We start from the raw sequence: 27873 nt of genomic DNA, 5'->3' as shown, positions 1-27873 counted from the left end.
AGTCCGAATGGCAATACATTGTATTGGTACACTTGGCGGTTGACGGTGAAGCGGAGGTATTTCCGATGACATGATCGAATATTGATAAGAAAGTAAGTGTCCTTGAGGTCCAGCGTCGCAAACCACTTTCTCCCTTGGATAAGGGGAAGGATCTGCTGCAATGCCATCATACAGAATTTTTTTACGCTGATGAACTTGTTCTGGCGACGGAGATCCATGATGGGCCAAATGCCTCCATCCTGTTTGGCAATTTGAAATAAACGGGAATAGAATCCGTCTTGCCTGTCTGCCTACAACACTGGGGTTATTGTCCCTTTTATCAACAGCTCCCTAACATCTTCTTGCAGAGTCCTTGAAGGTGGGGTGAGCGGCCTGACCTTCATGAACCGGGGTAGTGATCTGAACTCGATCATGTATTCTGAGGTTATGATCTTTAGGACCCAGTGATCCAATGTTATGAGTTGCCATGTGGGGGTATGGCTGGCCAGCTTGATGGCAGGCTGTGATGGAAGGATGGAATGATCCATTGAGGCAGATGTCATTGCCCCCGCTGGCAGGTGAGGGGAGTTGAGAGGTGTCAGTGGGCAGTCCTGTATTTCAAAGTAGCTTCTGGGTATCCTGCATTTTTTAACGCTGAGACTGGGAAGTTAAATGGCAGTCCTTTGATCTTGTCTCTCATATCTTGCTGGAGGCCCGTCAACCTTAACAAGGCATGCATCTGCAGAGTGATGGCAGTTGTCATTGCCCATGATTCACTCTCTGCCAAGTGCTTGGCAATGCTGAGTTGCCTGACTGTTAGCTCTCTAGAGTCTTCCAATGTTTTGCGGAACTTGGTTCTAAAATCTTGTAGTGAGAGCGTGTCCAGATCCTTTCCCAAGAGCTCCCAAAGGCCATGTGTGTATTTTGCTGTGCAGGCCACATAATTTGCCACTTTAATGGATAGGCAGGAGGTCGAGTAGACTTTCCTCCCCAGCATGTCCAATTTTCTCCCCTCCTTATCAGGTGGGACTGTATGATGTTTGTCACTCTTTGATGAGGAGGCACAATCAATCACCAAGGAATTTGGTGCTGGGTGTTTCAGCAGGTAGCCATTGTTTTTGTCTTGAATGTGGTAAAGGCTTTCTAATCTCTTTGATGTGGGAGTGAATGTGTGCAACACTTCCCAAGCACATTTTACTGCTTGTATGATCATGGATAACATTGGTAAGGCGATAGGTGCAGTTGATTGCAACTGTAGCATAAAGTTGTATACGGGATCATCTATGGTTGCAAGTTGGGAGCGAATGTCCAGTCCCTAGAGCATCAGCCATAACTCAAACATGCTGATCAGCCTTTAGTTCATCATTTGGGGAGACGTAGGTAGGAGGTGCCATATCCACAGGTGGATCCACAATGATGCTCTCTTCTTCAGAGTCCGATTCAAAATCAGACGAGTTATGGTGTTCCAAAGGAGAGCTTGGGGGAGGCATGTTCCTTCACGTATCAGCTGTAGTTCGAGTTTCAGTAGCCTCAACAGGAGACACCATCAGGGGGTCTGTTTGAGTCGACATAGAACAGTCAGACACTGAGGATGTTTGAGATGCCCGTTGGACCACATCCAAGGTGTCAGTCTGTGTTTTTGCTGAATTGTAAGTATGTAGTTCCGAGTGCAAATCCCTCGTGTGAGGCTGTGCAGAAGATGTCATGGGTTGCCAAGGCCTGTTACCCTCGAAGACATAATGTGCTGCTGGTGACGTGGTACCCAGAGCAGAATGGCTAAAATTACAGCTATGCCAGATTAGTGGAGACCACAGATGGGCCGCTGTTAGAGTCGAAGTCAAACGCGTCGTAATAGCAGACACCACCTGTTGTGCCGGTTCGACATTGGCTGGTAAAAAGCCCTTGAATGTCGGAGTAGAGTGCTTGCTAGACAAGGGGTCCAGTAGGGAGAGGAGATATCGAGTCGCCGAAGGCAGATTCTCCTCTGCGTCGACATCGAGTGGAGATCGGTACCTTGGGGTCACTTGCATTGACATGGAAAGGACCGGGGTATGCAAAGCAGACAGTATAGCAGTAGCAGCTGCTGGTGTTGATGGAGCAGAGGAAGTGAGAGGCATAGGTGCCAGCGAGAGCCAACGTGTTATCGGTATTGAAATGGTCATCGACGTTGACAAGGAGATAGCATCTATATTGATCGCCGTCAAGGGGCCCTGACTCGCAGCACTCAGCATCGATGTCGGCATCGAAGTTGATTGGACCGATGTCGACTGAGTCACTGCGGCCTGTACTACAGCCGGGGACGGGGTCTTTTCCATGGTCATGGCCGACGATTGTTGTTGGTTGCCAGGAGGTGATTCAGTGAGGTTGACAGCGTGATGTTTCATTGATTTCCGATGCGCCTCTCTTGTATCAGACAGGTGGACTGACCTCTTTGAAGACAAGGATTCCGCCAACGTCAACGTCGACATTGTTGTTATCGTGGTTGATGTCGAAGATGTTTTCAATGTCAATGCTGTTTTCGACGTTGACAAGATGGCTTTTGATGATCTTGATGAATCATGTTTCAAGGTCGAGGACAATTTTGAACCATGTTTGCCCGATGTCGACAGTGGAGGAGCCAAAGACGATCTTGGTGTTGTTTTCTGAGCCATGGTCGATGCCGATGGGCGAGGAGTGCCCAGTGTCGATGGGCTCAGACATCGTCATAGATAGCCGTCCGAAGGCGAAGTGCCCAATTTTTTCGTGTCTGTTTTGAACAAGACAGACAATTTTTGCACACGGAGACGTTATGCTCCTCATCCAGGCACAACAAGCAGAGGTCATGAAGGTCTTTAGAGGGGAATTTTGCCCTACAGCCTTCACACCATTTAAAAGATTTCTTTTCCTTAGTCATTTCCCCATTCCATAGAATAGTCAAGTCCATGCAAGGGACAAAGTCCACAGGCTCGTTGCTAGCCAGTCTGAGTCATAAACCCGAAGGGATTATCGTCAGCTATTCTGAGTACACAACCAAACATAGTTCGTCAACCAGTCCAAGTCAAAAGTCTGATAAATCAGTCAATTTTGAAAATAATAATGGGATGAACTCTTCTCAAAAAGAAAAGAGGAACTTTCCAACTTTCCAGGTGGTAGACCGAGGTCCAAACGCAAAGGCGGTCGGAAAAGAACTGAGGGACTTCACGCCATGGGCACGCCTTAAATAGCATGCTCTGGCATGGGGACATGGCCTATGTGCTTCGACTAGCTCAGGCATGGCTACCGCATGGCTCCTGCGCAGGCGCAGAACCCATTCTTATGGGCATCGACGGATCTTGATCTGCTTAGAAACACTTACTGCTTAGAAACACTTACATGTAGGCTGAACAATTTTCCCTTTTTGATGTCCACCCTTTTCTTTTTGCTGTCCACCCTTTTCCTTCTGCTGCCCGCCCTTTTCCTTTTGTTCTTTCTGCTCCTTTGGGCTGGTCAATTTTACTTTCTCAAGCACTGCACCATACAAGAGAGATCTGTGGAATTAAAAAAAATCCTATTCATATAATTTGTATGTGAAGGTCTATTCCTAGAGAAGCATTTTTCTTAACTCCTTATTGCCTTCTAATAATGATATACTTACATGTATGTATGTATGTATGTATGTATGTATGTATGTATGTATTTGATTTATATACCACCCTTCCAAAATGGCTCAGGGCAGTTTACAATTAAAACAATATATCACTTAAAATGATGCAATCTGAACACACCAAGTGATTACAGTTTTACTTGATTTGAAAAGGTGTGTGCCATATTCCCAAGAATCTTAGCTCTCATTTTCATTTTAAAAAATAAGTTGAATTTGGGAAGGAGTTCTCTGGGGGAAAAGGCAAGGAAGCGAAAATAAGTTGAGAACAGGAAGTATACTGGAAATGGGAAAGGGTGCTCTGCTAATTACTTGGAAACAGAGTTGATGGTTTGCTGTGAATTTTATTTTATTTTATTTGCAGTTAGCTATAATAACCATCAGAAATATTGTAATACCCCCCAAGCTTTTTTGGGGTGGGTGGGTGGGAGACTGACAAATAGATATATTTTTCTGCGGAGAAAAATAGATCCAGAAAGCCAACAGAGTGCTTGTCCTAAGTAACGTTTCTGAAATGCTGTAACTGTCAGCTTAATTCATCCAAGGGGAAACGTCTTAGTGGCTTCAAAATGCTTTAAGCAACAATACCTTGAAATGAAATGAAAACCATACTCTGAAGGAGGGCAAAGACCTGGAGGTGAGGGAGATAACCATCTACATTGTTAATGCTGTCAAAAGACGGGCCTTCTTGGTCTCTGCCCCGAGATTGTGGAATGCACTCCCTGCTGGGATACGATCCTCCTCATCTCTGGCAATTTTCAAAAAACACCTGAAAACCCATCTTTTCGCCCAAGCTTTCTCAGCTTCCTAATATTTTTGGGTTTTAATTTCTGGTTATTTTTAAATTATTAAATTGTTTTTAAGTTTCTGTATATGTTTTTAACTGGTTTTATGTTATTGTAAACTGCCCAGAGATGAAAGTTTGGGGTGGTATACAAATTTGATAGATAGATAGATAGATAGATAGATAGATAAATAAATAAATGTGCTGAAAGAGAAGAAACCATTTAATCGAAGCTGGAGAGGGATGTTAAAACAATCTATGGGCACACAGAGACAAGAGGGGTAAGAAATGTCAGGGATAGAAAAAGTTTGGGATAGGACAGACAGCCATGCAGAGGTGGGGTTGGTTCTATGTAAGTGAGAGACAGCTTTTCATTCATTCATTCATTGTCATTAAGTAGTTTGAAAGCTTATTTAGGAAAATGTGAACGTATGTATCAAACACAAACAAAAAGACAAATAATGTGCATTGGATAGAGATAGAGGGGATAGTTCAACATTATTGCTGTCTTTCATAACTTTGAAAACTGGCGTGGACTCATGAAATTTGGGGAAATTATTCCCAATTTTCAGTTGTGTGGAAGCAAGATATGAGGAAAACCTGGGTAGAAGTGATTGGGTGGAAGTGGTAGGAGGAAAACCTGGGTAGCTTTTCTTCCTACCTTGCATCCACACAATCACTTCTACCCATGTTTTTATCTTGCCTTTCACACAGCCAAAAATTCTACACAGCTCCCAAACCTGGGTAGAACACAGTTTTTGATTGTGTGAATGACCTCAGTTTTTGATTGTGTGAATGACCTCACTATATTCAGTAATATTAATTAATGACTTATTCCAATTGCAAGAAAATGAAAATACAATGTTATCTGGAACAGGTTATGCACAATGTGATATGGACTTGGAATTAGTAATACATTTGTCAACAGCAGCATTTTGTATGGTGATCATTCTTAATCAGTTCTGCATTTCCTATCTAGTCCTAAAGGAATTGGAATCTGAACCAGAGTTAAAGCAAAAAACCATGCTTAGCAATAATCATATTTGCACCAGGCCAATACTTTGTCAAATGGGGTTTGGGATCTTAACCAAAGTTAAGACAACCATGGTTAAGCATTATGTCTACATCAGGCCAATGACCTATCAAACACACTGCAAAATATAGAAACACAATATTCATACCTGTCTTCTGAATGTTGGAGTATAACTACATGGAAATTTAGTGGCAGTTCATTCATGATATTAAAATGTTGTGTAGAAATGTAGAGGCTTCCCCATGCCTATATAAAAAGTATAATAGTAGATTACTTTTCACATACATTATACAATGTATTTAAAATTTTCATCACCACGTGCAATGACAACACTGCTGTTCTTCTCTGTAAATATGTTATAGAATGCATTACAGTGATTAATGCATAATTAATAGTAATATTGTAGAAGTAATACAAGTTGCTTATCTACTATTTCCCATGCTAAGAAAGTTAAGTGTTCCAGTGTGGTTCACCAATTGCTGGAACATTTATTCAGTAAATCATTTGCACAACAATAAGTACTTGGGAGATTAACTGATTGATTGATTAAGTGCCGTCAAGTCAGTGTCGACTCTTAGCGACCATATAGATAGATTCTCTCCAGGATGACTCCTTTTAAAAAGAACATGTGCAAATACCACTTGTGGGGAGACAAAATTAAATGCACCCCAAAGCAGATTTCCAATCCAGCTGGGAACATGTGTGGAAGCAGGCTTTCATGCATCCATCATTAGCCGGATGGAGGAATACAAGGTTTGTTCACATGACCAAGGTTTGTTCACATGACTTTCATGTGTTCCGTGAGCTCTTGACTTTTGGTCGTTTGAGTTAAAAGGTAGGTTGGAGGAGGGGAAAGTGATGGTGTGGGAGGCAGGTGCAACCTCCAAGAGCATTTTCTCCTATCTTGGTAATATGCTGGGTAAAAGTTCCATTGGAGCCTTGTGTCTGACTCTCACATGATCACTTTCCCCTCCTCTGACCTAGCTTTTAACTCACACACAGCCAAAAATTGGGAGTGTACACAGCAGGTAGTGGGTAGGATGCTTGTGGGTAGGATGCTTGTCCTACCCACTTAACAGTCATGTGAACAAGCCTACAATATTTAACTTATTTTAAGTTACCTTTGAGATAGCAGCTAACCTCTGCTCCACATTTCTGAGAAGACTGCTTGTTAAATCTCCTTTTTGTTCTAGATGGTGCTTCAGATGCAACATTGCTGCCAGCTGTGAACTGCTAGTATTCAAGGTAGCTGCTTGCAGAATGCTTTTCATCATCATTGATGCTACACAGCTCTGCAACATTTTAATAGTATTCTACTTTGCAAATGTTTTCAAACAGACTGTTACTCAAAAAACTTAAGAAATGAAGCAACACATAAAGATTATTTACAAACAATAAAGTAAAAGAAAAACTGGGGAAAAATGAAGAGTGATTTTTCTGAAAGTTTATTTTCAGGGAATAATCTACCATCAGTCTTGTTTATTGAAATACCCTTTCCATGCTCAGTTAAATGAAAATTATATTGTTAAAAACAGGTTGCTCACCTGTAACTGATTATCTGGTAGTGATCCATTGGTATCCATTAGAACGGGTTCTGCACCTAAGCAGAAGCCTCTTGGTGTTGAGTTCCACAGCTCCTTTACGGTGCCTGAGCCCTGCCCCACATGACCACATGGCTATTTAAGGTGCGAGGATGCACATGCACCTCGGTTCCTTGGAGACCGCTGAAGCAGCTGCGAAGTGAGATGTAACAGGTAAGTTCTACTGACAAATGGCAAGTGTTACTACGGAAGGGAGGTTCGGAAGGGTCTAATGGATATCAACAGATCACTACCAGATAATCAGTTACAGGTAAGCAATCTGTTTATCTGGGGCATGATCTGTTGAATCAATTAGAATGGGTGTTTAATTAGCTCCGTATAGGAGGAGGGAGCAGTAGAATCATTGCAACACCCTTTTAAGAACATCTCTCCCAAAATTTGCCTCCGCCGCAGACTGTAAATCAATAGCATAATGCCTCAAAAATGGCTGTTCAGAAGACCAAGTGGCAGCTTTACAGATGTCCTGGAAGGATATGCCGGATAAGTGTGCTGCTGACGCACCATAAGCCCTTGTTGAATGTGCTCTAATGAACTTTGGGGGTTGAACTTTTTGCATAGTATAGGCTAGTAAGATAGTTTCTACCAGCCAATGGGAGAGTCTTTGTCGTGACAAGGCTTGTCCCAATGTGGTCCCCTGGTACGATACAAACTGTTTCTTTGTTTTCCGCAGAGCTTTGGTCTTTGAGAGATAAAACAGCAGAGCCCTGCGTACATCCAAAGAATGTAAAGCCTTTTCTAAAGGTGTAGTCGGGGACTGAAAGAAAGTAGGAAGGACAATGTCTTGGTTTATATGGAAGTTTGACACAATCTTCGGTAAGAAGGAGATATCAGGGCGTAGAAGTACTTTGTCCTGGTAGAAATGGGCATATGGAACATCCATGTGGAGAACTGTAAGTTCGCTCACCCTATCAGCTGTGGTAAAAGCCACCAAGAAGGCAGTCTTCAAGGATGTTAGTTTCATACTTGCTGATTTCATTGGCTCGAAAGGAGGTTCCATCAAAGCTGAAAGGACCAAGGATATGCTCCATTGTTTCATTGGTTGTCAGATGGGCAGATACAGATTATTAAGGCCCTTCATGAAGCTTTTGCAGGAAGGATGGGAGAAGACTGTTTTGTCATCCCAGCCCGGGTGAATTTCAGATAGTGCCGCTAGGTGTACTTTGATGGATACATTGTAAAGTTTCACGGTCTTTAGCGTGGTAAGGTAGAGGAGGACCTGGTGTATAGATGTATTTATGGGGTGGAAGCCATTCCTTGTGGTGAAACCCTTCCACTTCCCCGCATAATTCTTTCTTATGGAGGGCTTTCTTTCATTTAACAGGATTCTTTTCAGAAGCCGATCCTTCACACCGTGAGCTGTAGCATGAGAACACCTGGGTGTAGGATCTGACCGTTGTTCTGTACCAGAAGATCGGGACGCGCCGGAAGCCTCTTGTAGGTGTGAGAGGAGAGTCTGAGTAGATGTGGAAAACACGCCTGGTGGGGCCACCACGGTGTGACCAGAATTCACCTCCCAGGCTTTCTCAGAATCCTTGCCGCTACGCTGCTCACCAAGGGCAACGGTGGAAACATGTAATGTGACCAATTCATCTGAAAGGCATCTCCCAAAGAGGGAGGGTCATGTCCCGCTCTTGAGTAGAAGCGCTTGCATTTTGCATTCTGTACTGTAGCAAAGAAGTCTACTTCCGGGAACCCCCAAAGGTTGAAAATCAGCCACAAGTACAGGTTGTTCAGTTTCCATTCGTGAAGTGTGTCCATCGAGAACGAGCGGCTTAGGTCGTCTACCAGAACATTGTCTGTCCCCTTGATGTGCAGGGCTACAGGGGTGATGCTGTTCCTGATGTACCAATGCCAAATTTGAATGCTGAGCCCCCAGAGAGACCTGGAGACTGTCCCCCCATCGGTTGATGTAAGCAATTGCAGTGGTGTTGTCCAACTGCAGTTGCACTATCCAACCTCTGAGCATCAGGAGAAAAGCCTTCATAGCTTGAAAAACTGCAAGAAGCTCCAGGAAACCTATGTGAAGCAGGCACTGGGCACTTGTCCACCGTCCTTGTGCCAAGCTGGCATTGCAATGCCCCCCCCGCCCCCAGCCCCTGAGAGAGGCATTGGTTGTCACCCACACAGACAGGGATTGTAGATGGAAAGGGACTCCTCTTAGTACATTGAACCTCAGAGTCTACAAGGATAGAGAACGTAAAATTGGTAGTGGGACCTGTAGTTGCTTCTTGGGGCTGTCCCTGTGCAGATGGAAGGAGGATAGGAACCATAGCTGAAGCTTTCTCGTCTTTAGACAAGTGTAACGAACCGTTGACTTGCTGGAGGCCATTAGTCCCAGTAGGGGCTGGATTTGCTGAGCCGGCTGCAGTGGGGTGGATTGAAACTGCTGTATCAAGTTGGTAATGGCAAGATAGCAGTCCTCTGGCAGAAAAGCCCTCCCTGCATCCGTATCCAGAACGGCTCCTATGTAGGATATAGTGGATACTGGAGTCAGATGAGATTTCTTCCAGTTGACCTGGATTCCCAGGGCCTTAAGAAGGTTCAACATATACATTATCTGCAAAAGTAACTCTTTTTTGTCTCCCGACATCAGGAGCCAGTCATTGAGAAAAGGGTAAAACTTCAAGCCTCTTGTTCTGAGATGAGCTACCACTACCGCCATGCATTTGGTAAATACACACGGGGCCGTGCAGAGTCTGAAGGAAAGAACTTGGTACTGATAGATTGTGTTGCCCACAGTGAACCTCAGGTACTTTTGGTAGGAAGGACAGATTCCTATGTGAAAATAGGCATCCTTTAGATCTAACGTCACTAGCCACCGCTCTGGATATAGAAGTGGCAGAATGTCCTGTAAGATTGTCATCCAATACCTTTTCACTAGGACGAATTTGTTGAGTCGTCTGAGGTCCATTATTGACCAGAGTCCTCCATCCTTCTTTGGTAGCTGGAAGTAGCAAGAGTAATACCCCTCCCGCCGATGAGCCCACAGCACATGGATTATTGCCTTCTTTTGCAGGAGTTCTTGAGCTTCTTGAAGCAAGGCAGGGGTTGCCTTCGTGAAGCGCAGGCCCTGAAAATGAGGGTGAGTTTTGAACTCAATCGCATAGCTGGACAGGATAATTTTCAAGACCCATCGATCTGATGTTATGTGGCGCCTTGCTTGTGCATGACTTGCCAGTCTGGTGGTAGTGATGGCTGTTGGGGTCGGCAATTCGGTGTTGTAGGCCAATAACTCCCCCTCTCCGTTGGTTTGAGGGGTGTGATAGAGGCAATGATCTGGTGGTGTTAGTGGTGGCGATGGGCTTTCCTGGATCTCAAAGACGCTGCTTGTTACCCTCTCCCTGTTTGTTACACTAGTTAGAGGGGTACTTATTCTTCTGTTGGGAGCCCTGCTTCGAGAAGGGTTGGTAGGTTTTTTGGTAATCCCTCCGTTCCTGGGGCCTATAGGTAGATTTGGGCTGGAAGTAAGATCTTTGTCTTGAATAATATGATGTAGAACCCGAGACCAAAGATGTGAAGTTTTTTGCAGTGAATTTCGATTTCTTCATCTTCTCCATTGTTGCATCAGTCTCTTTGGAGAACAAGCCCTTGCCATCAAATGGTAGGCCTTTGATCTTATCCTTCATGTTCTGTTGGAGGGAAGCTGAACGCAGCCAAGCGTGACGTCTTAGGGTGATTTCTGCTGTAATAGATCGAGATTTGGATTCTGCCAAATGTTTTGCAGTGCTCAGCTGCTGACATATCAGGTTACCCGCTCTTTGCGTCTCTTTGTGTCTTTCTGAAATGGGCTTTTAATTGGTCAAGAGAGAGCATATCCAGGTCTTTCTCTAAGTTCTCCCATAGGAAGTCACTGTATTTTGCCATACAGGCCGAATAACTGGCCACGTTATCGGAGAGGCAAGAGGTGGAGTATAGTTTCCTGCCCAATACGTCCAGTTTCTGGCCTTCTTTATCAGCAGGAGTGGTATGTCGTCTGCCGGAACGCAAGTTGGTAGCACAATCGATTACTAAAGATTTAGGCACAGGGTGGTTGAACAAATAGGTATTGTCTTGTTTCTGCAACCGGTAGAAACCTTCTAATCGCTTTGAAGTTGACGTGGAAGTATGGGGGAACTTCCCATGCGCACTGTGCAGTGTTTGAAATTATTGGAAGGAGAGGCAATGTGACCAGTAGGGCCGTGTGGGACTGGGCCATGAAGTTATACACAGGATCATCAATCGTTTTAACCTGCGAAGTGAGGTCAAGACCCAGAGCTGTAGATGATATGCTTTTAGCACTCCCGTCGGTGAAACATGGGACGGTGTAGCTACATCCAGGGAAGGATCAGCCTTCACAGTCTCAGCATCAGATTCAAAGTCGGAGGACCCATGGTGACTGTCCTCCAAAGCATGTGGTGAAGGAGAGCGTGTTGAAGGTGCCATGGGCGTCACTGGCCGGTGCAATGGGCTAGAAGGGCCGGTATCCTCTGTTTGTATTGCCTTGGAAGATAGTTGTAGTCTTGCTGTTTGAATGTATTTTGTCGAGATTGTAACCTGGTTGTGTGTCTCAGTAGAAGTTTTAACCTTTCAGTTTGGGGCTGAATGCGCATGTCCTGCTGACAGTGTTTGAATTAGTAAGGAATTCAGCCGCTATGCTCTGCTCTCACCAAAGTTGTATGCCAAGCCATAGGAAGTGAGCCAGGTAAGGTGGGTTCATTCAACGGAGAGGCCGCATGGCTGAAGCCGCAGGTGTGCCAAGGTGTTGCTTTTGAAAGTTGGGTCCCAGACAGCACTTGAGATTTGGGATCCATAGGAGCAGTAGGCTCCTCTTCCTCCACTTGTGGAAAACCCTTAAAGGTTGATGGCATGCTCGTATTGGACTCCAGCATGTTCAGTAGAGACTGAGCTGCACCTAGATCCAACGTTGCTCCCTCAGTGTCATCAAGGTCCTCTTGTTCAAGTGCGAACGTCATCGGCACTCTAAACCAAGGAGTGATAGTAGAGATTAAAGCCGGCGTATTCAGGGTTGATGGTTGTTCATTTTCCCTCGACGTCGAAGGGGATCTTACTGGTGTTGGCGCCGGCATTAACTCCCTTGCTGTTGGTAGCGTGTGACTCAAGGTTGGCGAAGTGACCATCGGCGGCATGGTTGATACCTGCTGAGGTTGATGTCGAAGTGGCATCTGTTGGCGCTGAGGATTCTATTGGCATCAACCGGTTTTTCGATGTCGAGGTCTCTCTCAACTGCAACGGTGGTTGCTTCGACGTCGAAGTTGGGGACTATGTCGCAGCCACACAAGCCTTTAATGTTGTGCGTGTCGGTGTTGATGGTCTCGATATCGAGACAAAGAGTACATCCTGAGCCGAGGCTGGAGACAGAGTTGAAGCCGATGCCGAAGGTCTTGGGTCTTTTTGGCAGGTTCAGTCGAGGAAGCCATTTTATCCCCCTGCCTCTTCAAGGTGTGCGGGGTTTTACCGCTGGGCATCGAGATTTTAGACTGGTCAGATTCCAAGTCCCTTATGCCTTGTGTTTGAAGATATGGCTTCGAAGTGGATGGCGCTGCGAGAACATCATCATGCATGGAAGCCCTCAGATGCAATTCACGGTTTCTCTGAGTCTGCTTGGAGAAGGCCTGGCAAATTTTACACGTTGAGGTGTTATGAGCCTCACCCAAACATAGCAAGCACAAACTATGGGCATCTTGGGAGGGCAACTTAGCTTTACATTTTTTCACAGCATTTAAAAGTCTTTTTTTGACTTGGGAGTAGCCTTTTTTTTTTTTTAAAGCAGTCAGTCAGGTACTCACAAACGTAGTCAGATATCAGTCCATGGTCAAAAGCCGAATAACAGTCCGATCCTTCGTCAGCTAGTGGAGTAAGACAAGAGCATTTTCTGAAGGCAATCTGAGGTCTAAGGCCAAATATCAGTCCAATCTGTCGCCAATTGGCAGGGCAAGACAAAAGTGTTTTCCAAAGGCAGTCCGTAGGTTAATAATAGTAGAAACTTTTCAGAGAAGCAATTTAGAAAGGAACCAGAACAAGGAGCTGCAGAAATTGAGTGTACCAATCTCCACGGCGGCCGCAAAGGAACTAAGGTGCCTGTGCTTCCTCCCGCCTTAAATAGCCACGTGGTCACGTGGGGTGGGGTGGGGTGCAGGCGCCGTAAAGGAGCTGTGGAACCCGACATGAGAGGCTTCCGCGCAGACGCAGAATCCATTCTAATGGATTCAATGGATCATGCCCCAGATCTAAGGAATTTTTAATAGTGTTGTTGATTAAGTCTCCACTAGTGATTAGTTGAGCAACTCTAAAATTGTCAAAGGAAGAGACTGGGCATACAGAAGGATCTCTGGCTGCTATTTGTGGAGTTGCTCTGGTTAGCAGGGCAGGAAGAAGGGGCTGGAGAAGAAAAGAACAATGAAGGAGCTAAGCATCTGAGAAGGCAGCAGGCTAAGATGATAATCCTATCAAACAAAACCACTAAAAAAGTATCATTTAAGAAGTTATTTTAATTATCCAAAGATTACTAACTTAAATATCTTAATGACTGTCATTTATGTTGAAAAAATTATGCAGTAAAATGTCGTTTCCCACAAATATTTTAGTATGACTAGAAGGAAGCTTTTTCTTTTCTTTTAGAAGGTTAAAGGAAGGGGAATCAGTTTAATACCATACATTATCACATATCTGATCAATATGGAAGAAGAGGTAAACAATAATGCAAAGATGCGCCACAGAAATTATACAACTAGTCAGCTAATAATAATGATCTTCTCTACCACAAAAACTATGTTACCAAGATCTAGTGTAGAACTAATGCTAATAATTTGATAACCATGGTTAGGGAAGCAGAAACATGCTGTGGGCTTGCACACTCCTTTTCTCCTTCCCTTGCCCAAATGGGTTCATCCCTCCCTTCCCTGTTAAGTAGTTATTACCCCACTTTTCTCCAAAGAGCTCAGGGAAGCCCACATTTTATGCTTACCATATCCTTCTGAAGGACAGTGGGCCTAGCAAGAATGACCAGCTGGCACAAGGATAACCAGTAAATTCCATGACTGAGCAGGGATCTGAAGCTAGGTTTCCCAATACAAGTCCAATCCTCTAGTCACCACACCAAGTTGTTTAGTGATAACCATAATTAGTGCTTGTGAAAATATAATGCGGCAGAATAGTTACCACTACTGATGAACATGTCTAACCTACTTCACAGGGTTGTTGTGAGGAGAAACATAAGTATCTAGTACAATGCTCTGGGCTCCTTGGAGGAAGAGCGGGATATAAAATGCAAAAAATAAAATAAAATAATAAAATAAAATAAAATAAAATAATAAAAATAAACAAATAAATAAATAAATAACATTTACACCAGGGTTTGAAACAGAGGCTATTCACACAACTGTGTGGGCAGGTGGGTGGGCAGGCAGGGACAGGAGAGGCAGGGGTCAAGAGAGGCAGGGGTCAACCTACCTTCCCCCAGATAATCACTCTGTGGTTCTTTGGCGTGTGAGGCCGGGACTCATTTTCCTAGCCTCTGGATATCCAATAAGGCACCACATGATGAGCACGGTGCCTTGGGGGATTCACTCATCAGATGGGCATTCTAGCCACAGATCACTGTGTCTCCTCTGTGGAGCCTGAGGAGACACATGTTCCCAGCTGCCAGGTTAAGGGAGCACTTGCTCCCTTAACCTTGGCTAAAAACCTGGCTTGGGAGCGGGGTTAAGCTGGGCAGAAGCACTGGGATCCACACGGATTCTGGTGCTCCACACAAGCCCAGGCTGCTCGTGAGAACAGCCTCAGGGTAAGAAGCAATTTGCAAGACCTAGTTAAAACTAGCCATGGTTAACCATAGTAAAGTGCCAGTGCAGGCACAATGCTGATCACAGTTAATACTAATAAGGTATGGTATGTGATTTACATGGTAGTGGGGGCGGGGTGGGGGGAGGAGAAAATGAATTCACAACATACTCCCACTCAGCTAACCATTGTTAGAAGACTACTAGCATTATGCCTACAAGTCTTAATAGAATATTTGCTACATATTTATAAATATTAATTTAACTGCATGGCAATAGCAACAATCAAGGAAAAATAATTATTTCATTCATGAGTTTAATGGTTTGCTGTCAGTTTCTTTAACCTTTACCTCATATTAGTTTAGTTGATCATACTATAGATATTTTGAGCAGATATAGAGGCTATTCTTATGCACACCCTAACCCAGTCTAGGGTAGCCCAGCCTGGGTTAGGCTATGAGTGAGAACTGCTGGGATCGGGCCTTATCCTGGCGGGGCAGCACTGCCTGGCCCCGCTTTGAAACCTGGCTCTTAGCTAGGGTTAAGGGCTTGAGCGAGCCCTTAACCTGGGCTCTGGGATCAAGTGTTCGCTGGGGCTGCTTTCAGCCCCAGTGAACACCAAGATGGGCCCCTAGAGCACCCATCTCCTGGGGGCAATCCTCCAATGCATCGCGCATGTCACGCGGTGCATTATGGGATCTCCAGAGGCTGGGACACATCGTCCTGGCCTTTGGAGCTCCACAGAGCATGGATCGTCTGGGAGCGCAGCCTGTGCTTCCAGAAACATGACAGCAGTTATATGGGGGGAAGGTGAGATAAACCAGCCCCCCCCCCACACACTGCCTGCTGCCCTGCCCAGTCATGTGAATGACCTCATTGTCTTACCTGATGAAGAGCCAAAAACTGGCTTGCTGAAACTTGGTCAAAGCGTCCAAAACACTCCACCATTTCCAAACTAGCAGCAGCCAGAATTTCAACCATGTTGTTATTAATTGCAGCATTAATGCACTGCATCAAAACTTCAGTTGACTGAAACAGGTATTTCTGGGTCCAAGCCAGTCTCCTCTATATGATAAAAATAAAAATGTTTTGCATTCTGTATTGCTTAATCTACATAAAGACATCACCAACATATTGTTGATTATAACTGTTATGGAAGATAGGAGAATCTCATCTTGTGTAAAGTTAATTTTTTTAAATGAAAAGTACAGTCATCCCTCACCAACCACTAGGGTTCCATTGTGGCAAAACTTCGCTGTTGGCAAATTCACGGTTGGCGAGGCATTAAAATCTTTGGGAAACAGGGGGTTAGGGGAACCACGACAAAAGGACCTAAAAATAAAGGAACAAATACACCCCAAATGCTAAAAAAATTACAAAAAATCCTGTAATATCACCAAGAGCCACCAAGAAGAATGAGCAGATCAAACCTCTGGAAATTTTTTGAACCCTCCAAAATCACTCAAAGGTATTTTAAATTGGCAAGGGACAGCAAGGTCAACAAGGGTCAACAAGAGGAATGAGCAGATTGAACCTCTGAACCCCACAAAATCGCAGAAACCCCCCTCCCATCACTAAAAAACCTTGCCAGCCACGGATACTTGGGTCATGGTTGGCAAGACCTGTCACTTTTTCCTATACATATACTCAAAACCACAGATGGTAAAACCATGGTTGGCAAGGGATGACTGTCTTATATGAGTCTTTCTATCTCTAATTGTTATAGCAACTAATTACTGGAGCTTCAGTGATCACAAAAAAATCAGTGGGAATGTATCTGTTAAATGCCAGTTCAGAAAATATACTTTCTCACAGTATCTCTATACATAGGGATGTTGGAAGGGATCACATGGAAGCCATTGGTCTATGCCTGTGTTTACCAAACTTATGAAAACTGAGCATACTTTTTTCCAAATAAAAATGGAAGGTCCTTTATTCTTACATCCCCAAACAATTTATTTAAATATTGTAAGAATGACTCAGAAGGGCCAATCCCTATGTTCTGCATGAGTTACTGCTTTGGAAATGCCTCCTGATTAGAAGGAGGCACATCCAGAGAAGAGATTAATGTAGAAAAGCACTCCTCTGAGGATGGGTAATTCTGTTAAGTCACTACATTAGAATATATGAAGCTGTCTTGTGGCAAGTCAGACCATTGGTCCATCTAGATTAGTCTTGTCTGCTGTGGCTGGTGGGAAATCTTCAGAGTTTCAAACATAGGTTTTCCCCAACCCTATCTGGAAATACCATGGATTGAACCTGAGTGCAAAGTAAATGTTCTACCACTGAGCTATGACCCCTCTTACACTGAAAATAATGGAAACATCCCATGAGACAGTGGCATGGTAGAATATCACCCCCAGCTGAAGCTGACTGGGAGAGGCAAGTCCAGAGCAGTGAACTATATACAGTACAGAGGGCAACCTCCCTGTTGTTACTTTGGGCTCACAGATTCCTTTAATTATTTACTTAATTTATTTGTCACAGCACATTGTCACAACAGACTTGTATGCCTCAGCACATAGTTTGGAAGTTACTGATCTATGTGAACCACCCTTACTATCTCCAATAGGATTTGATTACCAATCAGGTTCATACTCTTCTTCCCAAGTAATTTTTACCAGCATCCTTTTTCAGGCACTGAAAATGCTGAAGCAGAACATTATATAAATGGAAATAGAAAGCAGTGAAAAGTGAAGACTGTGGAGAATGCAAAAGAAATCTGATGAGCCTCTATTCTGTTTCCCCCTCCCTCCTCGCAACAAAATGTGTCTTTTCTTTTCTTTTTTACAGTTAAAAAAATTACATACGTTCTTGTTCTGATCTTTAGCTCAGGTCAGAACTGAGTTTCAGAAACTATCATGACAAAGAAATGTGAGAAAAGAGAAACTTTAAAAATGGAAAGATCAGGAGGGAAATAGTAAAATATACTAGAAAAGTATCCATAAGTTTTAGTCTTTTTTTCATCGTCCGTTGCAGCTTGTTAAAATTCCACACTATTTCCCTTCTTATAAAAAAATTCTGGCTGATATCCAGACTAGCACTGCACAGGTGCAAAAGTGGCTGACATACAGACCAATAATGCAATGTTGCGTGCAGGACAATTTAAAATGATCTCCCCTTCCCTCTGAAGCTCACTGTACCTCCCAAAATTATATCCCTGAGGGTTGTGCAGTCCTCAAGGACATATTTTCTGGAGGCATAGTGGGCTTCGAAAGTAAGGAGAATAGTAAAAAATCCCCCCTGCCCCCTTGCTCAACAGTGCAGCATTAATCTGTACAGTACAGTATTACTGTACAGTATTAATCTGACTAGTTTAGATGTCAGCCTCTATACGCTTAATTAAAATTGTGCTTAATTAAAATCAAGCAATATACTTAATTTAAAAAATGAATATTAAAAATATTCAACAGGTTAAATGGAAGGTGATTCCTTAATTCTCATCCTTCATTGTCCAGTTCTACAATATTGACCTGGCAGGTCTTAATTTTAGAAATGACTTTTTAAAAAGAAAGAAAAAATCAAGTTATTAGAGGAACATACCCTTAATTTGCTTGCTTTTCTCTTGTACTCAGTAAGCTGTTTTTTAGAAAGTAATACACTACTAGTTGGTCTTTCACTTTCCTCACATTTTGCTTCAGCTTCTGGTGAGGGAGATTTCTCAGAGCTAGGCATAGCTTCCTTCTCCTGACAATTACCAAAATAAAATAAAAATTACTAATGTTAAAATATAATGATTTTTTAAAACAAAAAAGCAGTCCAATCCTAAGGGTGTACGCAAGACTGACTACACATGCATGTTTCTCCTTGTCTGATGAGGCATACAAGTACAGCACAGAGCCTATGAGTGGCATTTTGAGAGATGAATGATTTTGGTGGCAATGTTGGATTCTGAGGGGAGCAAGATGAAACAATCAAAGACCAGAGGAGAGAGAGTTGCAGTAGTCAAGGGGAGAGAGGGCCAGGCCATAACAAAAGATTTTGCCAAGTGGACAGAGAGGAAGGGCTGTATTTTTCCAGTGCTGCAAAGAGAAAAGCAACATGGTCACATAAAAGAACTCAAGAGCAGACAAAATATTATTTTAAAAAGGAAGGTAATCCTCAACTTAAGATGCTTTGAGTTAAGATGAACAGCACTTAAAGATATTTGTAAATTGCCACCTTGTTTCTACTTTTCAACTGTGTTTCAACTTTACAACACTTGCCATGGGAGGGGAGGCTCATTTAGATGGTTGCTAGTGCATAGAGAAGGAGATGGAGGCAACAATAGCAGCACAGGCACACATTGAGGCTGTTCTCATGAGCAGGCAAAACCAGGCTGACAAAGCCAAGCCCATGCATGAGAACCACTGGGATCTGGCCCAATCCCAGTGGTGTCTCAGCAACAAACCTGCCAAGCCAGCCACCCTCCTAAATGAGATTAAGATAGCAAGTGCTCTCTTAATCCCATTTTTGTAACTGTCTGCCAGATCCCGGCAGCTTGTAGCCAGGGCTGGCAGACTGTGGGGCTCTCAGCTGGTTACAAGGAGGGGGAATCCCCATAATGGGGGTTGTGGGGATGGGGCGATGCTTCCAAGCACCCCAATCTCTGAGCTGCCTGAGGAGGCAGCTGCACATCTGGTAAGTGATCTCCATGCCCAGACTCTCAACAAGGATCGTCTGTGGGGAGGTAAGCTTTTTAAGGCTTCTCCCCGCTGACCCTGCATATCTTTCTTGCCAAACTGTGAGAAAGGGCTCCTTGTCATTGAGATTGGTGGTTCTGGAAGCAGCAGCTGCTGCATTTGAGGCTGTGGAGGGACTGGCTAATGCCTATCCAAGATGCTCTCCTTAATTGCTACAACCACTGCTTCACCTCCTCCTCCTCCAGACTCAGTTGCTGTGCTGGGACGGTGATAAGGAAAGAGCCTAACAAATTCCCAGCCCACACATTGCTTCCTGCCCACCTTCCTTTCTTCCCTGTCTAACTGTTGTCTGGGGTGAGGAGAAGATGGAGGTGGGGGTGGGGTGGGATAGCATATCTGGCCTTGGTTCAGGAACCAAACTTCAATTTATAACTTTATTTCTTCTAGGAAAATAGAATCTGAGTTAAGACACGTCAAATTAAGACACAGTTTTCAGCAACAAATTGTAAGCCTTTTAAAGCAATTTATCCTTTTCATCCTTCAAAGATTAAATTAAACAAGCTGGGCTGGGTGCAGAGCATCTGCACCTCTAGTTCTCCCCCCGGCCCGTCCGCTGCCATTTTCTCCCCCCACTGCCCACCCACCGCCACCCCCTTCTCCCCACCACCTGCTGCTGTTTTCTTTGCTCACTTGCCCGTTGCCTTCTCCCTCCCGCCTGCCACCATTTTCTCCCCCTGCCTGCCACCCTGCTGCCATTTTTCTCCCTGCCCACCTGCCTGCCTGCCGCCGTTTCCCGCTTCCCCTGCCGGCAGCTCACTTGCGAATTCTCGCAAGAGCTGCCACGCATGGGATTAGTGATGGGTACCCCAGAGAGAGAGAGAGAGAGAGAGAGAGAGAGAGAGAGAGAGAGAGAGAGAGAAGTTGTAAAATAATTCCATACCACTGCATTTTCAGTCCAAAGTATAGCTGGACAGATGGGGTCCATGTGATCAGCAAGTAAATGCAAACACCTCCCAGTTAGATAGAGGTACTTCGTTCTGATATCAGGGCAACCTGTATAAAGGCTCTGTACACTTGTTAGCTGAGCTTGGGCATTATGACCAATAGTGTGGCTAAGTGTTATCCATGCCTGTTAAAGTCCAAAAAACATAAAATCAAATAGTTGTTTTAAAATGTGTTGTACATCTGCATTAATACAAACATAATTAATGATCCATTGCTGTAGAAATTTGATTAAAAATACTGAGCTGCCAAACCTTGTATTCAAATCTGGCTATGGTGGGCTTCACTGGGCAAAAGTGGTGGTGGGACCATGCAAAGCTGTAATATTTCTACAGTTACATTTTATTCAGAAGAGATTATGATGAGAGTAAACGCCTGGGTTTTGCCTCAGTTAACACATCTCAGATGCATTCATGATATCTCTAGGTTCAAGGGAGCTAACTATAGACTATACACTAAAGTTAATAGTCAAGAACCATTATCTAACCAAGAAACTGCATGTGGAACAACCACTGTTGCACTAGCACACAAGGATGGCTTAGTTCCGCTAAAAATGAGAACTTGTGCTATGGAACTCTTATGCAAAGAAGTTCCCATTAAAATAAATGAGGTGTGCTACAGTTGTGCAACAGCAAGTAGGCTTGTAGTTGTGCAATGTTAGTCTAGAACACATGCTCCAGACTTCTTCTTCATCATCATCATATTATTTACATTTATATCCTGCTCTTCCTCCAAGGAGCCCAGAGTGGTATACTACATACTTGAGTTTCTCCTCACAACAACCCTGTGAAGTAGGTTAGGCTGAGAGAGAAGTGACTGACCCAGAGTCACCCAGCTAGTGTCATGGCTGAATGGGGATTTGAACTCGGGTCTCCCCGGTCCTAGTCTAGCACCACACTGGTAGTGGTTACATAGCACAACTACCTAACGCAACAGCTTTGTTCTGGCGTAATGTTTTCCTGCATGCAGTACGATGCTCTGGGTGTCAGTCAATATTACTATTTTTCTTCAGTTTGGGAGATGAATCCAAGGAAGCAGGGGAATTCAAATGAACCATAACAGAATATCAAAGTTTAAAGGTTTTTAAAAAATTTATATCAAGTTGTTCTAGTAAGAACTAATCTGTCTACTTTCACTACAACTGGACTAAATTTGGTTCAAATCAACGTCCACAAGTTAGATCACTTGTGCCTCAAATGTTCATGCATCAGCCATCTTGGGGTGGATGACATAATTACAAACTACACCATTGAGGTGTCCCTGTGTGTCACTCACTACAACTCTACCTAATTTGGTTCAAATCACTTAGAAAGTCCACAAGTTAGTGCACTTGCAACTCAAATGTTCACACGTCTACCATCTTGGATTGGGGTGGATGACATCACAAACTCCACCATTGGGGCATCCCTTTGTACCCCTACAGCTGTAGCAAATGTGATTCAAATTCTTTAGGTGGTTCACAAGTTAGCCCACTTGCAATGTTTACGTGTCCACCATCCTGAATCGGAGTGGATGACATCATCACAAACTATGCCGTTGAGGTGTCCCTATGTGTAGCTTCACTTGTACCTGATTTGGTTCATATTGGTCCAGGTATCGCAAAGTTGATCAGGTGGGGAGCACACATGGACAAACAGAATGCCAGGTGATCTCATAAGCCTACTGGAAAGCAGGCTAAAAATGAAAAACTATCCCCATGTAGGATAAGAGTAAAGCAAGACTCAATGCTATTGCATGCCCTCTTCCTCTACAACTAGCCCTCATGATGACCATTACACAGAATGGGAGGCCTAAGGAATCCAGTTTTTCCTCCATAATATCTGCAAAAGACAAACCATATGCAAGTGTATAGATACATATTTTGGACTATCCTTAATATTTTGGCCCATTCTTTCCCCCCCCCTTTCAGAATTAGATTTGCAAGTGATGGCTTGAATCCAAATAAACAATGGCTTAGAGCCAAATGAAAAGTGAAATGGTCCCGTTTGTGAACAGAAGTAACCTCATGCTTATCTGGATCAAGCTGGCATATTTTAAGAGCAAAGTTAATTATATCTAATTATCAATTCAGAGTTTTTACAAGTTTTGTTCCTGAAAAAGAGAATTTCTTCTGCAAAAACACAAATATTAGAAATACATTGGGCGAGCACATATAAACATTTTCACAATGAATAGTTAACAGTGCCTTGACATAGATTTTTGTGACAGACAAGAGGAAAGTTATGCAGATAGGATCTACTCATGCAAGTAAATCACAGAAAAGCACGTAAGTACATACCTGTTCTACAGAAGCAGCATCAGGAGTAAACCGTACAAATTCCTCAATAATTTGCTCAATTTGTTGTGCTCCTGCCTCTTTCTTTTTTCTCTCAATATTGATAAGAACAAAAATATCCAAAATAATCTCTACAAGGGAGAATTTCATGCTAGCAAGTTTTCTCATCAATGGAGTGTTAACATTTCTAGTCTGTAATAAAAAAACAACTGAAACAGAAGTTAAGAATTTACAACAAATTGGATTCAGGTTTTCATAATCACTGTGGATATCTAATGACAAGAAAGGCCTTTCCAGACTCTTGGGCATTTAGAGAAGAAATGCAAAGCACACAGACTGTTTCACTGAATAGCACTGATGAATGAATGCAAAAGTGAAGGGGAAAATCTAGAGAGAGAGAGAGAGAGAGAGAGAGAGAGAGAGAGAGAGATAGGACTGGAGAATGGGGAAAGACCACACCTTGCTGCCTATTCAACTGCTGACTTAGCCAAAATGCGATTAAACAGGAATTTTCATATTGTTATCTCAGTATATTTGCTGCTTCTTGTTTGTGTTTATGTAAAATGCCCAGAGCCATTTGGGTTGAGCAGTATATAAATACAATGAATAAAAACAAACGAACAAAGAAAGAGCATGTCTGAGCTATAAAATGTAAGGCTGAATAGGCTATGAGAGGTCTTCTAATGTTTTTGGCATACCTCAGGGAGAAAGCAAGTTCATTCTAGTTTGATTTTGATTATAAAAAATAATCAAATTGAGCCTCAAATACTATTTGCTCAAACATCTGGAGTTTTCAAATTAGATTTTATTCAAAACATAATGTTAAGATCTATACTTGGTGCTCCCAGATTTACCGCCTCACTGTATTTATGCTGGAAACAGGAACATATCTTTGGGCCATGAAAATTTATCAGCAAGCTTTTATTTACTGGTTAACATTTTGAGCCATGCCAGAGAATTGTTTGGCTAAATTACGTTATATGGAACAAACTGCAATTAATTCCCAGAGGGAGAAATCCTGGTAAGCAAATATGGTATATTTGCTTCAAACTCAGAGCTTTATTTTTATCATTAATATCATGATAAATGATGTGTTTTTGCAAAGTCACCCCAACTAAAAATTGAATGCAATTTGTTATCAACAGTCATGCTTATTTCTGTATGTAATATTTACAACATGCGAAGGCTGTTGATACAATGGAGTAGGGATGTGTATGAAACAGATTTTGCATTTCATTTCGAGCTCATCAGAACAACCGGTTGAGCTGGTTGCTCCAACAGAATGAGCTTGGAATGTTTCGAGTGTTCTGAGCATTCCGAGTGCCATTTTGGAGGGCTATTTTTCTGTGAAGAGCTGGTCTACTGGTTGGGGTCAGTGGGCAAAATAATCTTCCAAAGCGGGTCGATGCGTTAAGTCAAAGGCAGAGGCCTGGTCTACCCATCTCACATGACGGATTGACGAGCCCTCTGAAGTGGGCCAATGCTCTAAGTCTGGAGTGGTGGCCTGGTCTACCCGCCAACCCCAATTGGTAGACCAGCATTCCCTGGAAAAACAGCCCTCCCAAATGGTGCTCTGAACACTCGAAATGTTCCAACTTGAAACAGGCTCTTCATTTGAAGAGCGCTTTGTTCTGAGCTCAGAACACTCAAAATGGCCTGTTCCAAGCTTGAAACGTTTTGCACATCCCTACATGGGATCAAGGCCAGCCCAGTCCATGAGATGGACCTGAGTGGTTGCATCAGATCAGGGAGAGGATTATTGGGAGTGTCTGTGTGTGCCATTGTCATTTGCTCTGTTCTGCCTTTACTTCTTCTCCTTCTCCCATGCTCCCTGGATTTTAAAAGGAAGAGGGGATGTGTGGAAGAGAGGAGTGGTGATCTAGAGCAGGGATTCTCAACGCTGGGTCCCCAGATGTTATTGGACTTCAGCTCCCATAATCCCCAGGCCCAGTGGCTTTTGGCTGGGGATTATGGGAGTTAAAGTCCAGTCACATCCGGGGACCCAACGCTGAGAATCCCTGATCTAGAGGGTTCTCTAGAGAAATGCCTGTATGTCATTGGTGAATATCCAGAACCAAAGAGTTACAGTAGTGAATGACCTTTGTGTGAGAGACCAGTGAATATGGACAATCTCCATGTTTTAACATGCTTACTAGATTTGAGAAAGGATATTCTTTTTCTTTTTTGAAATATATTATTTGACTCTCAATTCCAAACCAGATCAAAATCTTACATGCTGTGTTGTTCTCCCAGAACAAGAGCAATTTTTCAAACCACACAGATGTTTTAAGTTTTTTCACCGTCCATTGTAATGTGAATTGGCTTGCTTACTTGAGCTTCAGAGGAATGTTCAACATTCCTTTTTGATGCTGACAATCTTCACATTTTGGATATTTACTGTTACAACATAACAATCTTACCTCAACTGGAAGCACATTATTAATGTTTTGAAAAAGTTCTTCCATTTGTGATACCGCTTCTTGAGCTAATCTGTATGCATCCAGGTAATGACTTTGCTTGTCAGTAGTGCAGTCTGTGTATTTACCTAGAATCCTGTAAGAAAAGCAATATAGAACTTTTATGTATTTTGCTCCTGATGTTGTGGTGGTCTAGGAGAAGAAGAACAAAAACCAGATAGTGATGGAAACTTTTTAAATTTGTCCCCACTGACAAAGGAGAAAAAAATTGGAAACAATATATACATATACACAAACACACAAAGGAAGACCTTGTTACTCGCACATCCAGCATCTGTGGTTTAAAGCATCCGTGGTCAGGTAATTGATACCCAACCCCAGTATACATGGGGGGGGGGAATGGGTAGAAAGGGTTAAAGATGCAGATCAGGGGTGGCCAGGAATGACCTCAGAGGTAATTTCTGGCTGCCATTTTGAGCTCAGGAGCCATTTTGTGGCTCATTTTAAGCCCCCCCCCCAACCAATACCATGATTTTTTGCCAATAATGACGGAATGGAGACTCTGGGGGGAGGTATTGCTGAACTGCTGGGGATCCACGGAGCACAGTAGCCACTCTCCCCTACTTTTCCAGGGCAATTATCACATTTCCCCCACTTTTTTGCAACCTCCGGGAACTTAACCCCTGCAATCCCATAGACGTAATTAATAATCAGTATTTGCTGTTTTGTTATCCGTGGTAATTGTGGAAAATGGAACCCCTGGAAACTGTGTGTTGCGTGTAAGTGTCTGTGTGCACACACATATACATACACAGAGTTTGCAGGGGTTCCATTCTCCACAGTTACCACGGATAACAAAATGGTACAAAGAAAACTTCAAATCTAATACCAGTATTCAAAAAGAGAACCATAATTAACATATTCTTCAGAGACCAAGAAATTGATTATTGTTTTATTATTATCCATTTGTTTCAACAAAAATAACAGTATCTATGCTTAATGCAAAAAGCACTTTAAATTAACCTAAATTACATTCAGGACTTTCTGTTACACATTTTCACATGGATGTTGGCTGTTCCATCAAATCTCTCTTTACAGCTACTCTATCCCCCCCATTTTATTTTTTTTGGTACTACATAATTTTGTATATTAATGCTATGTACCACACACTTCTCCACTCATTCATTGGGCTAATATAACTCTGCTTCCAGTTTTGCTTTGTTTTTGTAATCAAGACATATGCCATCGCCAGCAAATTCCCTATCATTTTTTGACACTCTGGATTAACCCAATTGAGGTTCCCAAACAATAACACTAAAGGAGCCACTGGCAAATCACATTGTGCCATTTACTTTAAGAGATCAAAGCACTTTTAAGAAATTATGCTGAAAGAGCTTTATTTGCTGGCATGACTAAAGAGATAAGTTTAAAGGTGTTTATATCCGATGCTACGCCAGACTCTGTGCATTTTGCTTCACGATCAGCAGTGTCATCTGTAGTGGGTCGCAGAAATCTCTGGTTGAAGTATTGGCAGGTGGAAGGAACCTTTATCTAAAACCAACCTCACAGCAATGCCTTTTGATGGAAGTAAACTTTTTGGCGAGGCGGCTCTTAAAGATGTTATGATTGAGTCAAAGGACAAAAGGGAAGTGATGCTGTCCAATTTTCATAGATAGGAAAGTACACAACCAAGAAAGTCCTTTCAAGCTTTTCAGCCCTTTTGCTCTCCCAGGCTGCTATTTTGTGGGTATGACTGGGACTTTAGGTCCCAGTGTCAGCAGTGGAATAGAGCAAGAACCAACCAACAGTTCAATAGTGGCTGCTCCACAACCATGGCCCAGTCCAGAGGGGGAAAACAGCAGGCTTGACTCACCCCACAGGATGTTGGGGAGCCAGCTCTCACCTTTTCTGCATACCTGGGAGCGTTCAACAACAGATGGCTGGTTGCTGGATAGTGATGTGCACGGAACCACACCTCCATGGTCCGGCACTGGGGAGGGGGACTCTTTAAGGGCGGGGGAGGATATACTTACCCCTCCCACCGCTTCCCCCCCTCCAGCGCTCCTGGTTTTTAAGGCATTTGGGGCAGCAGGGTACCTCCCTGCTGCCCCTTCCATTCCTCGGCTAAAAGCTTCAAAAGGCAGACTGCGCGCACGCACGCCGTGAACGAGTCATATCCGTGCGTCCTGCACACATCTGACGCATGCACGCACGGGATGCATGGACGTGGTGTGCGCACGTGGCATGCGCACGCACAGTCTGCCTTTTGAAGCTTTTAGCTGAGGAACGGGGGAATGGGCAGCAGGGAGGGGTAAGTACTCCCCTGCTCTTAAAGGTCCACCCCCCCCCGGCGTCGACCTGCTGAACTGCCCCCAGGTCCGGAGGCCCTTAGAACGGGCTCTGGACCGGGCCGTGCACATCCCTAGTGCTTTACTCTGTGGCCACCAGATACAGAACAGAATTAGACACCAACCTGCCAAACAGGTTTCTTCCTACTCCAACTTCGCAGCTGCCTACCAAAGTCACGGACCTTCAGGAAGCTATCAGGCACCTGCTGGAAATTGGGGCTGTAGAACTGGTCCCTTTAGAGCATCAGGGCAAGGGTGTCTATTCTATTCTGTTTATGGTGCCCAAGAAGGATGGCTCCGTTTGGGCCATCCTGGACCTGTAATACCTGAATTGTTTGTTGGGTGAGAAGATGAAGGTTCAGGATGGAGTCCCCGAGGTTGACTGCAGAGACCCTTCAGCATCTGGATTTTCTGG

General features: G+C 43.6%; 1 protein-coding gene across 15 annotated transcripts in view; it reads right to left on the bottom strand.

The window, feature by feature from the left end:
* Nucleotides 1–27873, bottom strand: part of CFAP46 (cilia and flagella associated protein 46) — a 252958-nt gene that overhangs the window by 60919 nt on the left and 164166 nt on the right. For all 15 annotated transcript variants that reach the window (XM_053308139.1, XM_053308141.1, XM_053308145.1 and 12 more), the window contains exons 42-49: nt 25114–25246; nt 22697–22885; nt 20357–20545; nt 18338–18481; nt 15680–15859; nt 6537–6707; nt 5564–5661; nt 3331–3485 (exon numbers count right to left, since the gene is read on the bottom strand). In XM_053308139.1, coding sequence (XP_053164114.1) covers nt 3331–3485; nt 5564–5661; nt 6537–6707; nt 15680–15859; nt 18338–18481; nt 20357–20545; nt 22697–22885; nt 25114–25246 — 1259 coding nt within the window. The remainder of the gene's footprint in view (nt 1–3330; nt 3486–5563; nt 5662–6536; nt 6708–15679; nt 15860–18337; nt 18482–20356; nt 20546–22696; nt 22886–25113; nt 25247–27873) is intronic.

The sequence above is a fragment of the Hemicordylus capensis genome, chromosome 3, assembly GCF_027244095.1.
Source record: "Hemicordylus capensis ecotype Gifberg chromosome 3, rHemCap1.1.pri, whole genome shotgun sequence".
NCBI classification, from domain to species: Eukaryota; Metazoa; Chordata; class Lepidosauria; order Squamata; family Cordylidae; genus Hemicordylus; species Hemicordylus capensis.
Note: the sequence above shows the minus strand (reverse complement) of the source record. Positions and strands in the feature narration are given on the sequence as shown.